This window comes from Barbus barbus, assembly GCF_936440315.1.
Source record: "Barbus barbus genome assembly, chromosome: 50".
Taxonomy (NCBI): Eukaryota; Metazoa; Chordata; class Actinopteri; order Cypriniformes; family Cyprinidae; genus Barbus; species Barbus barbus.
In genome coordinates this window covers 11,769,204-11,788,054 of record NC_136728.1, presented here as the reverse complement: position 1 = coordinate 11,788,054, position 18,851 = coordinate 11,769,204, and the positions used below count along the sequence as shown (strand labels likewise).

The 18,851-nt window shown below is 33.8% G+C and overlaps 2 protein-coding genes across 4 annotated transcripts in view; one reads left to right on the top strand and one right to left on the bottom strand.

Moving 5' to 3' along the window:
- LOC306868366 (voltage-dependent calcium channel subunit alpha-2/delta-4-like) overlaps nt 1-18,851 on the bottom strand; it is a 28,120-nt gene that overhangs the window by 5,850 nt on the left and 3,419 nt on the right. The window contains exons 4-30 of one of the 3 annotated variants that reach the window (XM_079414465.1): nt 18,699-18,758; nt 18,355-18,517; nt 17,834-17,974; nt 17,522-17,653; nt 17,320-17,380; nt 15,770-15,920; nt 15,609-15,683; nt 13,105-13,194; nt 12,904-13,017; nt 12,604-12,682; nt 11,828-11,961; nt 11,648-11,665; nt 11,046-11,204; nt 10,193-10,267; nt 9,977-10,063; nt 9,817-9,888; nt 9,388-9,449; nt 9,144-9,211; nt 8,297-8,342; nt 8,096-8,193; nt 7,809-7,902; nt 7,570-7,662; nt 7,025-7,155; nt 6,880-6,948; nt 1,626-1,687; nt 710-754; nt 492-554 (exon numbers count right to left, since the gene is read on the bottom strand). In XM_079414465.1, coding sequence (XP_079270591.1) covers nt 492-554; nt 710-754; nt 1,626-1,687; nt 6,880-6,948; nt 7,025-7,155; nt 7,570-7,662; nt 7,809-7,902; nt 8,096-8,193; nt 8,297-8,342; nt 9,144-9,211; nt 9,388-9,449; nt 9,817-9,888; nt 9,977-10,063; nt 10,193-10,267; nt 11,046-11,204; nt 11,648-11,665; nt 11,828-11,961; nt 12,604-12,682; nt 12,904-13,017; nt 13,105-13,194; nt 15,609-15,683; nt 15,770-15,920; nt 17,320-17,380; nt 17,522-17,653; nt 17,834-17,974; nt 18,355-18,517; nt 18,699-18,758 — 2,442 coding nt within the window. The remainder of the gene's footprint in view (nt 1-491; nt 555-709; nt 755-1,625; nt 1,688-6,879; nt 6,949-7,024; nt 7,156-7,569; nt 7,663-7,808; nt 7,903-8,095; nt 8,194-8,296; nt 8,343-9,143; nt 9,212-9,387; nt 9,450-9,816; nt 9,889-9,976; nt 10,064-10,192; nt 10,268-11,045; nt 11,205-11,647; nt 11,666-11,827; nt 11,962-12,603; nt 12,683-12,903; nt 13,018-13,104; nt 13,195-15,608; nt 15,684-15,769; nt 15,921-17,319; nt 17,381-17,521; nt 17,654-17,833; nt 17,975-18,354; nt 18,518-18,698; nt 18,759-18,851) is intronic. The other 2 variants (XM_079414466.1, XM_079414467.1) reach the window with 2 other exon arrangements.
- On the top strand, nt 2,496-7,267 carry LOC306868368 (uncharacterized protein). The gene is made up of 4 exons (XM_079414469.1): nt 2,496-2,637; nt 3,586-3,761; nt 3,839-4,585; nt 5,608-7,267. The coding sequence occupies exons 2-4, from the start codon at nt 3,737-3,739 to the stop codon at nt 6,084-6,086; spliced, it is 1,251 nt and encodes a 416-aa protein (XP_079270595.1). The 5' UTR covers nt 2,496-2,637; nt 3,586-3,736; the 3' UTR covers nt 6,087-7,267.

Here is an 18,851-nt window from a genome sequence, read left to right as displayed (position 1 = left end):
GTAAAGGTATGGACACATTGATTATTCCATTGTGTATTGTCAATAGTGTACAGTATGAAGCACAGCTGCCACAGAAATTACTTTTAAATCAAGTAGCCTTCTGTGTGTGCAAGCATCATATTCATTTGCATAAAAGGCGTCATTCTCCATTTTGACGCTCCTATTTTCTGTATGCACTTTACTGTCCTATAAATAAAAGCCCAAAAGCTATGGCAACCTTTCCCAGTTAATCTTGTTTCACCAGGTCCATTCTCATTCTCTCAATCACTGTCTCATTTGAAACCCCATTTATTCGCTTGTGGTATATTATCGAGTCCTCATCTCGTCACCTGCCCTTCACACCAAACCCCCTGGGCACTGGAAACGTGCAGCTAGGGCTGTCAACTAACACAAGTCAACAACTTCCAGCTTCTCTTCAGCGAATAAATGCTGTTGGGGCATGTTGTCACAAAAGGTGAATGTGTGTTCAATGAACTGTTTGAAATACTCACATCTCCTTTTTCCTTTGAGACCAGTGTGAAGCCATTATTGTCAACAAGGTAGCAGTTCACATCCTGTGAAAAACAGAGACAGATTAGAATTGACAATCTCCCTTGCTGAACTGGATCAGACTTCATTCTAGTGAATCGGTTTGTGTAAACTGATTCAGAACAACGATTCATAGATTACATAAAGATAACACAAAAAAGAGTCAATTAGCTTCACTCACAATGCTCTCACAGCTGAGAGGACATATACCGTCCACATCACTGCACTGCAAAGAGGAAGAAGACAACCGCAAGGGCTTTAGTAAATGGACAAGAACATTTTATTAAATAAATTATACTGAGCAAACACTACAGTACAGATGTGAAATTACAATACTATGAATGGGGTACAAATTATGGCCTAAAATGTAATGGGACACCAAAGTGGACCATATTAGTTGAACGTGCCTTAGAAATAACAATGCAATACTTACATCTGTGTTATTCGGCTGACAAGAGGAAATAAGGGAAGAATAAGAAAATAATTAGGAAAAGGTTAAATGTTTTGAAGAATTGTTTGTGTGTGTTGCACGAGATGAGAAAAACTACAAGTAAACGGTCCTTGTGTGAAACAGGGGTGGTGATTGAAAGGTCCTAGGTTTAAACCCCAGAGGGGGACCATAAGTCATATGGCAAGTTGCACTGAATAAAAAAAAGTGTTTGGTAAGTAACAAGCATCTTGATAAATTGCTTGGAGGTCTGCAGACGTGAGCATGTACATGTACGCTCAGAAATCTCCAGTGACAAACACCATTTGCTCATTTGTCAGTGTGAGGCGGACAGGAACAGATACACACCGTTAATCGAAGACCTTCAGGACCACAATACTTAATATTGCTAGATGTTTGTCTCAGAGTCTCCCTCTAGACTACACACACTCAAGATAATCTGTAAAATACAGCTCAGTGTACTGCGTTAATATGAAGGAATTTTCTGTATAGATTTTTTACATATGTTTCATTTTGAATTACTCATTGCATTGTATAGTGTTTTTGGGTTGAAGGAAATGTACATAAAATGTACACATTTTCTTGCAGGACATAAATAATAATAAATAAAACAAATATGTAATATGAATATTTTTGAGGTAAAACTCACTTGTTTGGCAATAGACAGGAACACTTTCTCCAGCAGGTCCAGGGATGCTTGCATTCCAATAGCTGCACATGGAAGAAAATCAGAAAACCTTTTTCAGAAAACATTTTATAGAGGTTGCATTTTTATTTCCAGTCAATTAAGTATTTTTGTGCAGAGCATTACAAAAAAATATATATTTTGGATAAAAACATCCATAAATATTTACAATAATGTTTCGAGCAACTTTAAAATCCTTTTATAGACAATTTCTGGTGAAATTAAATATTTTAGAGCTGATCATAACACATAATCGTAACAAAATGACAACTTCCAAAAATATTTTATGATTTTATTCACTAATTTTTCAGTTGTTTGTGATTACTGGATATTTTTTATATAATATTATAGAGATTTAATTCACATTTCTAGTCATTTAAATATTTTTCTGTGCTGAGCATTACAAAATATATACATATTTTGGACAAAAATCTTTTATTGAGACTGTACTCACAATTTCAAATCAAGTAAATATTTTAGATCTTATCAAAACTAAATAAATAAATATTTCTATCAATTTCCAAGACTCTTCCATCTCTGGAAATCTTCATTTTAATATTCCCTGATATTTCCAGGTTTTCCATGAGCATAAGAACCCTGTATTAATGTTTTGCTTGACAAGATCTGTTGATGCTGTATATCACACGATTAATCCTTATATGTTCAACATCATAAGCTATAGCAAAGGGTCATGAAAAAACTGAAGAGGCTACCATTTTCTGAGCTGTATCAGCTGATGCGTTATCTCTTCTGCCCCCTCCTCAGTCCATCCATCTCTCTCTCTCTGGACGTGCAGGCAGGCACAGACTGTTCTAATGTTAGTCCTACTTAGCGATGTGACCCACGCTTATACACACTCTGGACTTTTCAAGCTGTGAGCTGCCAGATCTTCTTGTTTCTTTCATTTTCTGTGGATTCGCTCACTCTGTCTTGAGAAGAGTAATCATGAGGACCCCTAGATGAGGACTGCTGGAAGGTATGTTTCAGGTCTGATTTGCTTTTAGTGCAATCATTATCATTTCTCACTGATTAGAAAGTAGTGGTCGTTGTTTGTGCTCGTTCAATATTTAGGACTTTGTTAGACAGAATAATTGCCTTTACAAGAATTTTAGTTTAATATAAATTCATACCATTTAATTCTTAAATCTATGCTTTTAATAATTTTCTTTAGGGTTTTATTTCTATTCTAGATCTATAGAACATTACATTTTTATCAGAAACATCTGTAAACAGATTTAATTCAATTTAATGTATTACGAGAAGTGCATATTCCAGCACGCACAATTTGATCCTCTTTTCACTGATAAAGCGGATGCTGTTCTCAGCTCTGATTTATTATCTAATGGTGTGGACGGTTTAATCCTTGATAGTTTAATGCAACAAATGTGATGGGCAAAAAGGAAAAAGAGCAATGCTGGTATGATATATATACACATAATAGAGACTATAATAATTGAAAAAAAATAGAGTATATATATATATATATATATAGTATATGTATATATGATAATTTTTTATTTTATTTATCTCTTTAACCTAATAATATAAAATATTTAAAAAGAAATACGAGTAGTTTAAGCTGCTGAAAATACACTTTGTAAGTAACCTCACAATGCCTCTAGTTTTTCACTTGGCTTTTTTCTCTCACAACAAGCAATGTGCCTCTGGGCAGCTTTTATACAAAGTACTCTCTTTCACTATTTCTATGCCTTCTGAAGACTCAAATCAATTTTAGGTCTGTGCTGTTTAGACCTCATGATGTAATATATGTTCAGCCTTCACGGGGCTTTCATTGAACATTTTAACTGTAGTCAGCTTATTAGTAATGTTGTGCATATTATCTGTACCACCAGCAGAACATGCATCATAGCACCCTTCCTTCTTTAATCATTCTTTTAACTGTGTTTGCTTTGTTTGTTAGCAGCTTTTTTGCAACTACAGCAATTCCAAGTGAATTCAACAAATTTGCTGGTGGATTCATCATGATGGAGAAGGAAGGCATTCATTTGGTGTAGACCAGTGGATGCTCCTCCAAAGGTTTGATCAGGAACTGTTACAACAGGGTTTGGAGGACAATGCGGTCCAGAATGAACATTATAAGTAAGATCCTTAACCTATTACAACATCCTCAACCTTCTCAACTCTCTCAATTTCCTAACCCTCTCCATTTTCTCTAGTTTTCTCAGGTCTCTTTATGACTATTCTGAGCTCTTGTGGAACATCTACAAGTTGTCCATCAGGCTGTTCCTGCAATGTAAACCTCACAGACTGCAGTGACCTTAACCAACTGACTTCCCTGGACTCCATCCTGGACCAGGTTCCCTTTGACACAAGTTACCTCAACCTCTCAAATAACAACTTCACCACTGTGGAACCAGGGAGTTTTTCCAATTTTATTGGCGTGCTACAGCTAGACCTCTCCAGAAACCTTCTCTCCAGCATCAACCTTGGGTGTTTTTCCAATCTCAGCAGCCTGCTTCATCTAGACCTCTCCAGAAACCTTCTCTCCAGTGTCTTCCCTTCAAGCTTCTCCGACTTGAACAACCTGGAGGTCCTGGATCTCTCTGAAAACCTCCTTGTGAGGCTCCCCGTTAACTTGTTCTCTGGCCTCAGCAGCCTAACAGAACTGGTTCTAAGAGAGAACAGGCTTAAGGAACTGAATCCAGATCAGTTCAAAGGCCTGACTGAGCTTAGGCGTCTAGATCTTTCCTTTAACAGTCTCAGCTCCATGCCCACACACCTGCTGGATGGGCTCCAGAACCTAGTGTGGCTCTCGTTTATTGGCAACAAACTGAGAACTCTGCAGCGGACTTCACTTGAGCCAGTAACTGCTCTACAGCAACTTCTGCTTGAGGGAAACCCATGGAATTGCAACTGCAATTTAATTCCTCTCAAGCATTGGCTGGAATGGATTGTATATACAGGTGAGATAGGTCATTTATCACTGCTGGTAATTAGTTATGCACAATATATCAGTACCATTATATCAGGTATCGGCTGATTTAGAGAGATTTAAAGTCACAATGTAATGAAAGTAGCAACAGAAACTACTATATCAAATGTATTGTGATGTAAATGAAAATTAAGTTAATTATCAAAAAATTGTAGAGAGAAGAGGTTCTAAGCATCAGTTATTAACTGAAAGGAGACAGATCTGAATGTGAGATGCAGTCGATTTTAATAAAGGGACAGGGTTTAAGCAGACTGAATGATTAGAGAAAACAGCCATATATTACCAGAAAGAAGTGTTTTGTTTCACCGGATGACTTTAATTTGCAAGCTCATTTACTCTATTTTTTTACATTTAGATTACCTTTGCCATGATTTAACGCTCACAAAACACCAATAATTCAATAACACTCTTAATTGCAATCTTTACGAAATATGGGTATTCATTTTGAGATTTGCTAGTGTAAATTAAAATGCTGTGATGTGTTAATTATAATGTTGTGATGTCTAAATTCACTTGTAGCATTTAAAACGATTTTTTACAGTTTTTTTTAAGATGGTCAAAGCATCAATGTTCAGTGACTAACATTAAATCCATTAAATTAATCATAATAATATAATATAACATAATATAATACATAAATGTGTGTGTGTATTCAAATTAAACAAAATAAATTATGAATTAATAATATATAAATTAATCTTTTTTTATTATTTTTTTACACTGATTGTTTTAATTTTATTATTTAGACAAAATAATATAGAATTTATTACTGACCATTTATCATTTAATGGCCAAAACAATAAATGACTTATCGGCTTATGGATATTTGTAAGAATTTTCATATATTTAGATTAATATTAGAAATTTAAAGATTCTCTAACTACATATTTAACATAGACCAATACATTTCACTTTTTTATTTTTATTTTAATAACTTAAATTGCATTTCAATTTTGAAAAAGTTATATGTCTTTCTCTTTTATCATTCCATAGGTGGCAGCATAGATTCCGCCAACTGCTCCTTTCCTGCTAATTTGCATGGTAAGGATCTTCGCAGTATCCCTATGGAGATGTTCAGACACTGTTACCCCCTCTATCTGGAGACCAGGAACCCATCTGCGGCTGAGGGCCACCAGGTACCAGCCGGGTCGACCGGAGACTGCATGCGCCAGCGCTACTGGCCTGTGAGTGTGCGTCGAGCGACTGCCACGGTGGTGGTAGCTGGGGTGGTGTGTGGAGTGGTGTGTGTGATGATGGTGGTAACAGCCACCTATGGCTGCATCTACGCAATGCTGATGGCTTACGAACAGCAGCAGCTGACAGAGGGAAACAGACAGCAGCAACAACCGCTGATGGTGGCAAAGGAACCAGAGCAGGATGAAAAGGAGGATCTGATGCCGACTATCGGAAAGGGAGAAGAAGCCACAGAGTGCGTAGAGTGGATGGCATTTCCTCCAGAAGTGTGTGTTTAAAGCGCATGAGCAACCTACTGGAAGCTATAGTTTACCATTGATGTAAAATATAAATGTAAATGATATAAATGTTTGTTTGGGAGTTGGAGAGCAAATGGCCCGATGTAGTTCAGGAGCAATTACAGCTCCCACAAACTGGCTCAAAAAGACAAATATATTCAACTACTCTATAGCTGTTAAGTAGATTTAAGGAACATAAAAAGAAAATAGTGAATATGATTTTATGTAAACTTTTATATTTTCCTATGAATTCTCACCTTTGTGTTTGATTTCTTATAGGTGCAATGATTCAGTTGTTAATTAGCATATTAGTATATTTTTCTAAAATTTCGAAATAGAATAATATTTTAAATATATATCTGTTTAATATGTATGTAATGTATGTATACCTTATATGCACCAGTATTATCATTCAGGTAGATAATTATGGTAAATACGTTATTATTTTCATGTCATTAAATTTCAGAACTATTTGGCCACAATAAATAAAAAATAATATGCTAAAAACTAAAATCAATCATTTTAAATTCAACAAGGCATTATTTTGCACAATGTGAAAATGGATATTCATTTTCAGATTGGCTAAAGATTATATTTAACAGTGTTATTAAATTATTAGTGTTTTTAAACAATCAAACATTTAATATCAGCCCAACAAATTCTAATATGGTCTCAAACTTTTGGAACCTACTCCATTTTGAATAATTATTAATGTGCTGAATGATCACAAAATGATATGTTGAATGTAAAATCAGATTTGAACATATAAAACAATGACAGACAGATATCTTACCTCCAGCAATAGCAGTCCTTTTCCCTTCAGTAACCGTCACAGATGTTACCGCCACAAAAGTGTTCTTCCCTGTTGGTCATAGGTTACTGTAGCTGATAAACTGTGACATTGCAACAAATCCATTTAACAATGACTTTTTAAGTACCTTTGTTTATATCATCATGCGGGACATAGAAGAAGAATTGACCAGGTTTGTTTTCAGCTGCCAGGCGATACCAAATGGGAAAGTGGTCCACTGTGAAGAGGTTCTTTTTGTCCACAGGGGTCAAGAACTTCCTATGAGGTCAAAGTATCAGGAAATTTGAGGAAAGACCAAAATCTCTCAGTTTGTTTAGAAAATATTGTTTCAATAACATATTTCAAATGAGAAATAAAATTTGATAATGGTAACAAATGTTTTTTTCTCTCAAATCACGCTAAAAATGTATTTTAGCTGGTCCAGTGATCCATGTTCAGTGACTAACATTCATTATATATACACACAAATAAATAAATAATAAATTATAATTACAAATATATTTCTAATCAATTTAGATTTTTTTGCATGTATATATATATGTTTTCTTATAATTTATTTTTATTATTATTATCTATTTTATTTTTTATTATAATTTATTTTTATTATTATTATCTATATTATTATTATTATTATTATTAATTATTATTTTTTTTTTTTAATGGTTCACTCACTTTCCAACACGTTTCTCACTTCCTGCATATCTGATCACACGCATTAGCCCAGATCGGGTTCCCAGGAAAGCCGACTCCATGCCTTCATCTACACTATAAGGAGATAAAAGCAAAGAAAGAATGACTATAAACACTGACTCCTTTTTCCCCCAAAATATTCTTTAAAATAAAAGAGGGACACACAAAAAGTCTGGCTTTGTTTAATGCACAACATACAGAGATTAAATAAAGTCTCTTACCCAGGGGCGGATAGCGTTAGCGCTGTCCAATAGGCCTCCAGTGGTGCTGTTACCACTGCATCGAAAAGAACTTGCTGAAGAAGTATCTCATCACCTGATGCAACAATAAAACCTTTACTTTAAGAATAGCAAACGGTTATTTATAACTATGTGCCTTTGAACTTTGAACATTAGCCAAACTAGCCACAGTGCAATAAACATGTTAAAATCAGGGGATGAACATAACTTCCTGTTTTAAAGTATTTGTCATCTGCATAGAAAATACTACAGAAAAATGTAAAACTCACACTCCAAGTCCGGCTCTTTCCCAGTCAGGTATCGGACCACAGCCTGGAGCTGAGTGAGCTTACGGTGGTGTGGATCAATATCGGTCTCACAATACGTCCTGAGTGGGTAAATCAAAGACCATAGTTCAACTTATCAAGACATAGAGCTAAGTTTTTAGGGACCTGTTGTCCTGACGGTGATTTTTGTTTGACAGTACTTACCATTCATCTGCTATAGTGAGGTCCGGCTGCTGAAGGTCATGAAGACCTAAAGAAAGGAGAAAAAGATGAGTAGCTATGCGGCAGCTCATTATCTGTTGTGTGTGTGAGTGCGTGTGTGTTGACAATTTCTTAAATGGGTGTTCCTTCAACATCAGGCACTTTTATTTCCCCGGGGCTGATTTTTATTAAACCATTTTTCTTCTTCGTATATGAAGGAAACTTTTTAAAATCTCTGTGGCTACTTTCTCATCATGTATCAATTTTATCGTTTTACCCTTGTTGCAAACAGAAAAAAATCCATCATAAAAGTAAATTATTACATTTGTGATCTATGATTATTTAAACAAAGAGTGATAAATATCAACATTTCCATATTTATTATTGGTAAAAATGAGATAAATTTATATAAGTCTCTTAAACTAATCCATTATTTGTTCAAAAATGCAGTAAAACTGTGAAATATTACAATTTAAAAGACCTGTTTTTATTACTCTAGTAATCAGTGTCACATGATCCTTTAAATAACATTCTAATATGCTGATTTGCTGCTCAAAAACATTATTATTATTAATGTTGAAAACAATTGTGAAGCATAATATTTGTTTTGTGTGTGGAAACATTGATCAAATTTTTCAGGATGCTTTAAAGAATAGAAATGTAAAAAGAACAGCATTTATTTAAAATTGAATTTTTGTGTAACATTACAAACATATTTACTGTCTATTTTAACCTGTGTCCTTGCTGAATATAAGTATTAATTTCCTTATTTTTAAATCTTATTGAAGTGTACTGCATCATTTTCACCACCTGTATATCACATGAGCTATAAATCATATGGTGAACTCACCCTCCTCCACAGAAACATTCCCAAAGAACATGTACTGCCCATGACCTCTTGTAAGCACCATCCCAAAGCTGAAAGCACATCAAAAATATGCATTAAAGACATCATAAGAAGGTCAGCTGAAGGTATTGTTTCTGAAAATATCTAAAGAGAAGGGTAAAATACTATACAGTTTTTCAATAAGCTACTTCAACATGTGCAGTAAGTATGAAGATAATATTTTCAGAATGTGAGAAGCTTATCAAACCTAAATGGAGTTTCATTGATGGTTGTGTAGAAATAATCATTTTTGAGGAACAAAGGCCTTTTCTGGGGAATAAAATAAAATAGAAAATACAGTCACAAAGGCATTAGTTATGGCATTAGAATTATGATTATCACTTTATGTTACACATTTTATTAAAAGGATGAATCTTACGAAACCTGTCAAGAACATGTCCAGGTCACATTTTAGTGAACAAGCTATATTTTAGCAAACTAGTTTTGCATGAATAAGATGATATGGGCAATTAGAGGAAAAATAAAAACACTTTATGATTACGGTAATGCAATATGTAATGCGAATATGGGGGGAATGGACACATTCTTGTCAGGACTTGTACAATTCACCCAAAAGGAGTAGTTCAAGTAAATTAACGTTTTTAACATAAAAGATGGCTGATGCAAACATACTCACCCCTTTATCCACAGCTGCTCTCACATCTAAAGTCAGAGTGCCAGTTTCTCCCTTCACCATGGCTGTTCTCAACTGCACAGACAGGGCAGGACATCATTACGATTTTTCTGCACCTTAAAACAGTGGGGATGCTTACAGGAACTGTATGTAGACTACTCACACTGTCCTCAGTGTCCTCCCACTCAGCCTCTGACAGATCCACACTGTTGTAGTTGGGCTTGGGTTTCAACTTCTTCCCATCACTGTACTGTTACAAAAATAGAGAAAAAACAGCAAGAGGGATGACAAATCAATATCAGTTCATTATATGTTAAGTCTATCTAGAGGAGCAGATGTTTGAGTGATTGAGAGAGTAAGAAGATTCAGATGGACTCACCAGTGGTCTTAAATCAGGATGTGCCAGTATGTATCCATTGTTTGTGATGAGGAAGGCATAACCATGTGCTCCAAGCTAAAAGATAAAATCACTAGCATTCATCACTTCATATTTTTGTTGATATTGTCATAGTATTTGTAGCTATGTTCATTAAATGTCTGAAATTAAAAGTATTTAAAGTTGAAATGAGTCTGATTATATATTTATGCACAGTCAGATTTTTATAATAAATTGACCAAGAAAGAAGTAATAATGTTTTCTGTGTAATAATGTTTGATTACAAATTAATATGGTTAAAGTGCAAAATATTTATACTTCAAGGTAGCATTTGTTGTATACTGCCTTTCATTTAAGCTGATTTATTTTATATTTACACTTATTCATATAGCAGGCACTTTTATCCAAAGTGACTTACAATTGTGGAATACAACAAGCGATTCATCATAAAGAGGCAAATAAACACAGGAAGTGCTCGTTAAACAAAGTTTCAGATAGAAAGTTCCAGTTATATAATATATATATATATATATATATATAAACATTAAAATATAAATTTGAAGATACTGATGATATTGAGAATTTGGAATGAAAATGCGTTTAATTGTCATGAAAATATTACTTCTAAAATATATATTTAGTATAAAATTCTAAAATATTTTATGGTCTACAAATATACTGTATTAATCCAAAATGTAACATGGATATGTTCTATATTTATAAAAATACATAGTTTGTCCCAACAACCATTTAACCTAAATTACAAATGTCATTTATAGTATAAAGACATTATGAGAAAATATGAACGCTTCAAGCTAAAATTGGCAAACCTTTAGTGATGTTTTTTCTTTTTTACCTTATATCGCGGGGCAAGTTTCATGACCTCCAGTAAGGGAACATCAGTTCCCACCACTCCCAGCAGAATGCCATGAGAAAGTGTTTCTTTCTTCTTGCTGAACACTGGCATGGCCACTGACGTCATGAGCAGAAGACTGTGAGCTTTGCTTTTGAACAGCTACAGGAGACATGAGGGATTTAGTATCTTACACTTTAACTGCAGAAGTACAGAGTTAAAATCAACATGAAATCGAAATGAACCCTATTTACTTTCATAAAATGCACGTTACTAGTCTCACCTAGATCACTTTTCCAGATCAAAACTATTTCAGATGAATAAAATAAATTTGTCCTGTGCATTATTTCATGTTTCACTTAGAAATGCATCAAATTATGGCAGTAAAATGGGTTGAAAACTACATTTCATGTTGATTTTTATTAATGAAAGCTCCATCATGTCCAGCACAAATGTGATAAATGATGATAAACAGCAGGGGGAGTCCTACACCAAGAAGTCCTACACTACAACTACATTACACTCTGAGCACAGGCTAAATATCTAAAGTCTATTTATACATGCTAAAGTACAGTGGTGAGTGTTTTTCTGTTTCTAAGAGTTACCTCCTTAGTGTTCGGAAGCTGTATGATAGACATGATTATGGCGATTAATGGAAAAGAATCCCATTAGTACAGAATCAGCACAACAAATCACATTAAAATGCTTTCAAATGAGCACAGTTGGAAATGAGTAGTGGATGTTATGAGTTCAGTTCTTCTGAAAAGTCAGAATCCTACACTCACCACACTGTCCATATACGCCTCGGTCCAGATTATGTCATGGTCGTGGTTGATGACCATCGGTCGACTCAGAACATGAAGATACTCCATGACGTTCTCCTGTACATCAGCCAGTGTAGAGATGTGAGTATAATAACCTGCAAATATCAAATACGGGTATAAGATTTGTGAAAATATGCCAGTAGCAAACTGAAGAGCTCGATGAACTGGAGCTTTCAAGCTTTCAAAAAGCACATAAAAGTGGTCCATATGACTTTATTTACCATATTCCAAGTCTCCTAAAGTCATGAGACAACGAACCACAATTTAACCCATTACTCACTGAAAATCTTTCCCTTAGAGAACAAATCAGGAATTAATCTGAATGAATCACGTTTTTCAATGAATAAATTGATCTGGTTCACAACACCAGAATTATCTGATCTGAATGGTGCATTAAAGATTCAATTAATGAAACATTCATTAACTGGACGATTCAATAGCAACACAACCTACTGAAACAAATTGATCTATTTCTCGAGTTCACCTCAGTGTTTCGGTGATCCAGTTGTAGTAATTAAAAGCTCACTGGAGGGAAGATTGACGACTTAAATATCTGTTCCTCACAAAAACTATTAGAAGTTTTCAGAAGATATGAAATACAGCGAAAGTTATATGGAAAATAATACTTTTATGATGCCTTTGTGTCATTTCCTGAGGCTTGAATGGTGCAATAATTTGTTCTACAGAAGCAAGAAAGAAATACGGGTTTGGTGGCACGTGGGAGAGTAAATACATACCCTTATTGTTGCAGGCAATCCATTTGACGTTTTCTGAGAAGGTCATATCTCTGCCAATAAGGTAAGTGAAAACTCGTACCTGAAACCATTACATTTTGTTACTGAACTATAATATATCCATACATTCATGTTCAGTCAAGTCAAATTGTCTTATAATCTGTTCATGAAAGAAAAATGTACAATTAACAAGGCATTTTTCCAGAAGGTTCTCCAACAATTTAACAGAGCATTATGCAGATTTTATAGTACGTCATACGTTATGCCCTCCATTCCCTGTAGAGCGAGCAGATTGTGTGTTACCTTCTTGTCAGGCCAGTTGAACTCTTCAAACACTGATTGGAAATCTTCCATGGCTCCGTCTGTGATCAGCATAATTGCTTGGTTACATAGGCTGCCCTGACCATTTGCTCTGGCCTAGGGGACAGGAAGAGGAACATGGAGGACATGCAGAGGGTTGGCACCATATGCAGAGTTTTGTATATTTGTGTGAATGATACTGACGTCAGCGAGGATGCGGAACGACTCCTTCATGGCTTTTTTTACTTTAGCCTCTCCTTTCACATGGAGTTCTTCAACAAGCAGCTTGAAATGCTGAAAAGAGAGGTGGGATGGGGGAAAAAATGAAAATATATCAATAAAATGTAAAAAGATGATTTTATTTCACATGGCAAAGGAAAATCCCCCAAAATATCCATTTAATATGTCATTAGTTTTTCCTATACAAGTGTTGTTCTTTACTTGAAATGAAGCTGAAAAATAAATGTTAGATAAAAAACTTTAAATAAAATAAAATAATATAATAAATAAAATAAAAATAAAAGCTACTTGAAAATATTAATAAATACTATAATAGCATATAAATAATACTAAAATAACACTGACATAAATGGTATAAAACAGGAGTAAAAAATAGAAAATAATATAGAAAAGTACAAATTTAAAATATCAAAATATTATTATTGATTTCTTAATTTAATTATTTAGCAAATTTTATTGCTTGAAATATCTCATTAAAACAATCTTTTCGTGTCTTTTTTTAAAAGTACAATTACACAATGAACAAAAATGGGACAAATTTCAGGATCAAGTTGGCCATCTGAGCAGGTGGGACAGAGATGTCATGGTGATGCTGTCTTTCAGAGTGTTTCTTAGAGGATCTGTGTCAGCACATTGAGCAGATTCTGAGTGACTTCGACCTGAATTATCATTACAAGCTCTGCTGACCCATCACCCTTTATTAAGTACCAGTCTGTGGCTGCGCAGACCTGTCCAAGTGTCCTATATGTTCTACATCATCTTTATTTTGAAGATACTTAGAGATGTACAATTGTAGAATAAGTTGTATAATAAAACCCAAGGGTACAGTGAATGATTATTCAGGAATTTAAAGTCTTTGAATGATCTTCACTTGGAGTCTTTTCTTAGCAAACATTGATATGTGTGAATAATTGTGATTGATTTGGGAAATTAATCAGCTTGCCATGTAATTATTCAATTAAAATTACTTAATTCATGTCATTATAAATGCAATTTAAATATGAGGCCTACTGCATTTGCATCATGTAGAAAACTGTCTAAAAACAGTATTATGAGAGTGATCTGAAAGATAAAACGTGCTGCCATCAGTCCTTTCACTATCCGATCGCTCTATAATTCTGTAACCGACGGTAATTCCAGAGATTAGAGTGCGTCCCTACTTGCTCTCTGATACATTACAAGCAAAAGAGCTGCACATTAGATCAAATCACTCAGCCACTAGTCCATCACATGACTAAAAGCTAAAGCAGAATGTGGATGGGCCAAACGTCCCTGCCTAGTGTCACAGCTACAGCCTAGCATTCCTGAAAAAAGCGAAGTTTGTGTCAGGATTCACTAAAAACCGGGGAACTGTGTTTACTTAGGGGAAGTTTGTGATTTATTTATTTATTTTTTAGATTGTTTTTATTTAAAATTTGCTATAATTTTTTACATTTCATTTATATTCTTTATTTTTTTTTACATATGTTATTTATTCTTTTGTATATTTTATTAATGTTATTATTTATTTATATTTTCTCTATATAATCAACTATATGTAAATCTTTAAAATGTTGATTTTCCAAAAAAGTCTAAAAATTGTAATTCTGTGTTTCCATCAAAACCAGCCTGGCATCGCAAACATTGGCTCAAGAAGTGTATAATTTCAAGACAATTTAAAATAAATAAAGTTGTATACTTCTAAATTTGTTGTAATGTTTTGTTATAAGGTTATTTTAGAATTTTAGATTTATATTTTTATTATAATTTTATCTATATTTTCTCTTTAAGTGACTATGACCAGCTATAAGTAAACGATTCACATGTTGATTAAAAAAAAAAAGTCTAAAAATCAGTCTGACATTGCAACATTGGCTCAGAAAGTGTATTTACTTGCTAATTTGATGACTTTTGAATTATATCTTCTAAATTTGTTATGGTATTTTAATATTTTATTTTTATTTTGTTATATTTATTTATATTTCCTTAAATTTTTATTTATAATTTTATATTTTTTTATTGTTTTAATGGGGTGAGTGGGACTACCTGTTTTTCCATCCGATGGAAGATGGAAGAAGTGTTCAGTTTGAAATCAATTATAATTTTTACAAATCTATTTGGTGGAAAAATACACACTTAACATTTGAATAAATAAATTAAATAAACGTAATTTAAATAAATCAAATCACATGAAATAAAGGCAGTAGATAATGCAAAATAATTTTGCAGACCTAAATAATAACTGAATAATTCAGAGACATGTAAAAAAACGCTAACATAAATAATAAAGATAATAAATAAAATCGTAATGTAAATGTACAAAATGAAAAAAGAAACACGAAAAGAAAGACATGTGTAAATGTGTAAAAACGTGTACGAGGCGTACGTGAGTGCATATGAGGGAATGGTAGAGAGCTGGTATCCTGCAGTGCCGATTGGAGTCATTGGCTTAGTTCCTCAGGCTCAAGTGAAGTGGATAATCGACTTACCTCGCGGTTGTCCAAGTCTGCCTGCACCAACGTTCCCTTAAAACAGGGCTCTACGTAGCGGACATAATCAGTGTACTAAAGAAAGGAGGTGCAAAAACATATTTTACAATGCTGATCAAACCATAAAGTGATGCTAAATGGAAAACAAAGCGTGCCCTTACTGCAATAACATTGACAAAGTCGTTTTCCCCGAGCGTGTCCAGGATAGTGTTGATAGTGTGTTTGGCAATGGTCATTTTAAGACCCTTCATGCTGCCGCTGACATCAACTACAATCACGATGTCCTTAGGAGAGGTGGCAGCCTGGATATACCTGTGACCGAGAGAGAGGATTTTCTTAGAAAATGACCCAGGACACCTCTAAATTGGGTTTTTTATGGAGGGCTATGCTAAAGGCTTTATAATAATACTGAATGATAAGTTATTCTAGGAGTTACCAATTTGGACATTATGTCAAACATTCACAATATATTTGTGATGATCTTTCTGCCAATACATATGAAATTAAGCAACACTGTGGACTCTGCAATGATTTTAATGTGTTTTTCTATTTGATTATTATGACTACAGTTAATATGAGTATTGCATGAGAGTGTTAAGGTACAGAAGTGTTCTATAATTTAAAAATCAGTACAAAAATGTGTATGAATAGGTAAGTTTGAATCAATTCCGTGAATCAGTACATTTCACTGATTCAAAACATTGATCAGAGAGTTTAAATAATCACTTAAGAAGGTTAATAGAGGTCCTTAAAATGTTAAAATATTTCAGTTAAAATATATAAGAAAATGTTTCTACATAATACTTTTGTATAAAATTCTGATTTTGTACAAATATTAATAAAATATTTCTAAAAACCAAATAATTTAAAAATAATGAATTTAATTAATTCATTCTACATTAAATATGATTCTAAGCTTGTGTTTATTTAGTGAAACAACATAGAGATACCATGGATATATAGATATATAATATGCCTATTTCTTATTAGTCTGTATTATTATAAAATATTTTGTTTAACTAAAACAGTATATTTTTACATTTTTAAAACAGTAAATTTTTTACATATAAACTTTTTTTTTGGTATGACATTAAACATCTCTCTGGTAAAAAAAAAAAAAAAATAGTATGCTTGAAATGATGGGTTATCATATCTTTAAAATCAAATAAATTTTAAGCATTTTAATGCAAACACATAAATATTCAGTTTTACTGTAACCTATATCAAGTATGGCCGAAAGTCTAAAACATGGAAACATGATTTTCTTTAGGGCAAGACAGTCAAGAAAGTAAAAAAACGTAACACCAGTGTAAATCCAATCTTCTTGTTTCAAACGGACAGTGTTTCTTACAGGTGTGTTTATTCAGATTCACTTGCTTCTATATAAACAGTCACATATGGAGCCTGTGTCAGTCCTACTAACCTGGCCGTTGAACTGCTAACCACTTAAGAATGAGATTAAAGTCTTTTGGTGAGATCAGGGCCTAACTGGCTGTGTTACCATAGCCACAAGCAGACATTTGGGTGGCATCCACACAGATAATCCTGCACTGCACACCGTGTCAGGAAAAGACCTTGATGTATCCAAGTCAACTGCCATAAATTTTTATTTCATATGACTGAATCAACTTCACTACATTGCCAAGCACTTAGACACGCAGGATAACAAAAGCTATTAGGGTTTTAGGTCAAATGCTTTAATTTGTCTCACCAATTTCTGTTTCTGCTGTCGAAAGAAACTACGCCGTTAGAATCAGGGGTCCATTTAATTCCTGAAAAGCACAAAGATAAGCAAAACTAAATATCTTTTACATTGACAATGCAGATTTAAGAACGTACAGTCCAGTTTTTCTCTTTCAAGTTGTAGGACTGAGCAATACTAAAAAATGTTGATGAAATAGATTTGATCAAACCTGGATAGAGTCTGAAGAAGCCAGATGAGCTGCCAAAATATTGCCAAGTGAGCGTGGGATCCTTCTGGAAGTTACTGATGAAGACATCGTTCAAGGCTTCTGACATGTACACTCCATTAAGAATGTCTGGATCTGCAAATGAAGACGTTTGATATTATTTCTTAAAGTTTAAATGTTGTATTTGCACAAAATTGTTAAGATTCTAATTTAATTCACCCCGTGAAAATGCAACCCTCATATAAAGCACTCAAATAAGTAGTCGCCATCAAGTGTTTTAAGTTTTATAATATAGACTGACTTATATAGACTGACCTTGTAATTTGAGTTCTGTCATGACAACTCTCGGAGAGTTTAGCATGGTAATGTACATGACAATGTTAATGTGTTTGGTCTTGGTGGAATAGATCTGCTTCGCTGCTGCTCCTGCGGCAGAGCGAGTACCGAGACTTGCTACTGCAAATACATCCACAGACATGCTGCTGTAAGCATGTAAGAAATACTGCTGGTGCACATATAACACATATCCAATAACCCCCCTATATAACATACATTAAATCACCCTGTAGCAGATCTATACAGGTGGAGCTGGGGAAGGTGGAGAGTTTCCAAAGCACACTGCGCCTTGTGAATACCCATGTCATTATGTCAGATTGAGCTAGAAGCTATCAAACTGCACCACAGAGTTTTATGACAGAACTTGACAGATTTATTGTGTCCACAGTTTATTTGATTTAATTAAGATGCAAAATAACAAAGTGTGTTTTTGAATTGCTGAAACATCCTGTTTAAGTCAGATACAAAGCCCATGGTGATTCTCATTATTTCTACCTTACCTTTGTTGTAGACATTAGTGGGAACTTGGATGTCGCTCATTAAAGTGTTGACTGAAAGCTTGTTGAAATGTTCATTCTCTTCCAATGGAAATTCACCTCCAAGTTCAATGAAATTTCCCTCTTCATCCATAGTATTCACCAATAATGCATTAAAGTAGTCAAACTGACAAAAAAAAAATATATATAGCATAAATAGACAATATTTGCCTATTTATATATTTAATATTTAATATGTAATATAATATTATTTTTTATGAACTATTTGTTTAAATGATATTTGAATTTAATAAATTACATTTTTTGCAGATTTTATTTTTTTAAATACCAAATTCCAATTTTGTTACCTGTAAAGATGAATTATACTCATGATACAGGTCAGCATCCTCAGCTGTGTCTGCGAGCCTCTGTGGCCAAAGAGAAAGAGAACTCATTTTCTAAGTTAAAACCAAAGCTCCTCATAAAATAACATCAGTCTAAAAAATAAGGACAATATAAAA

Coding starts and splice junctions, on each gene's coding strand:
- LOC306868368 (XM_079414469.1), top strand. CDS start 3,737: ATGCGGTCCAGAATGAACATTATAA. Junction 3,762..3,838: donor GTCCAGAATGAACATTATAA/GTAAGATCCTTA, acceptor CATTTTCTCTAG/TTTTCTCAGGTCTCTTTATG. Junction 4,586..5,607: donor GGAATGGATTGTATATACAG/GTGAGATAGGTC, acceptor ATCATTCCATAG/GTGGCAGCATAGATTCCGCC.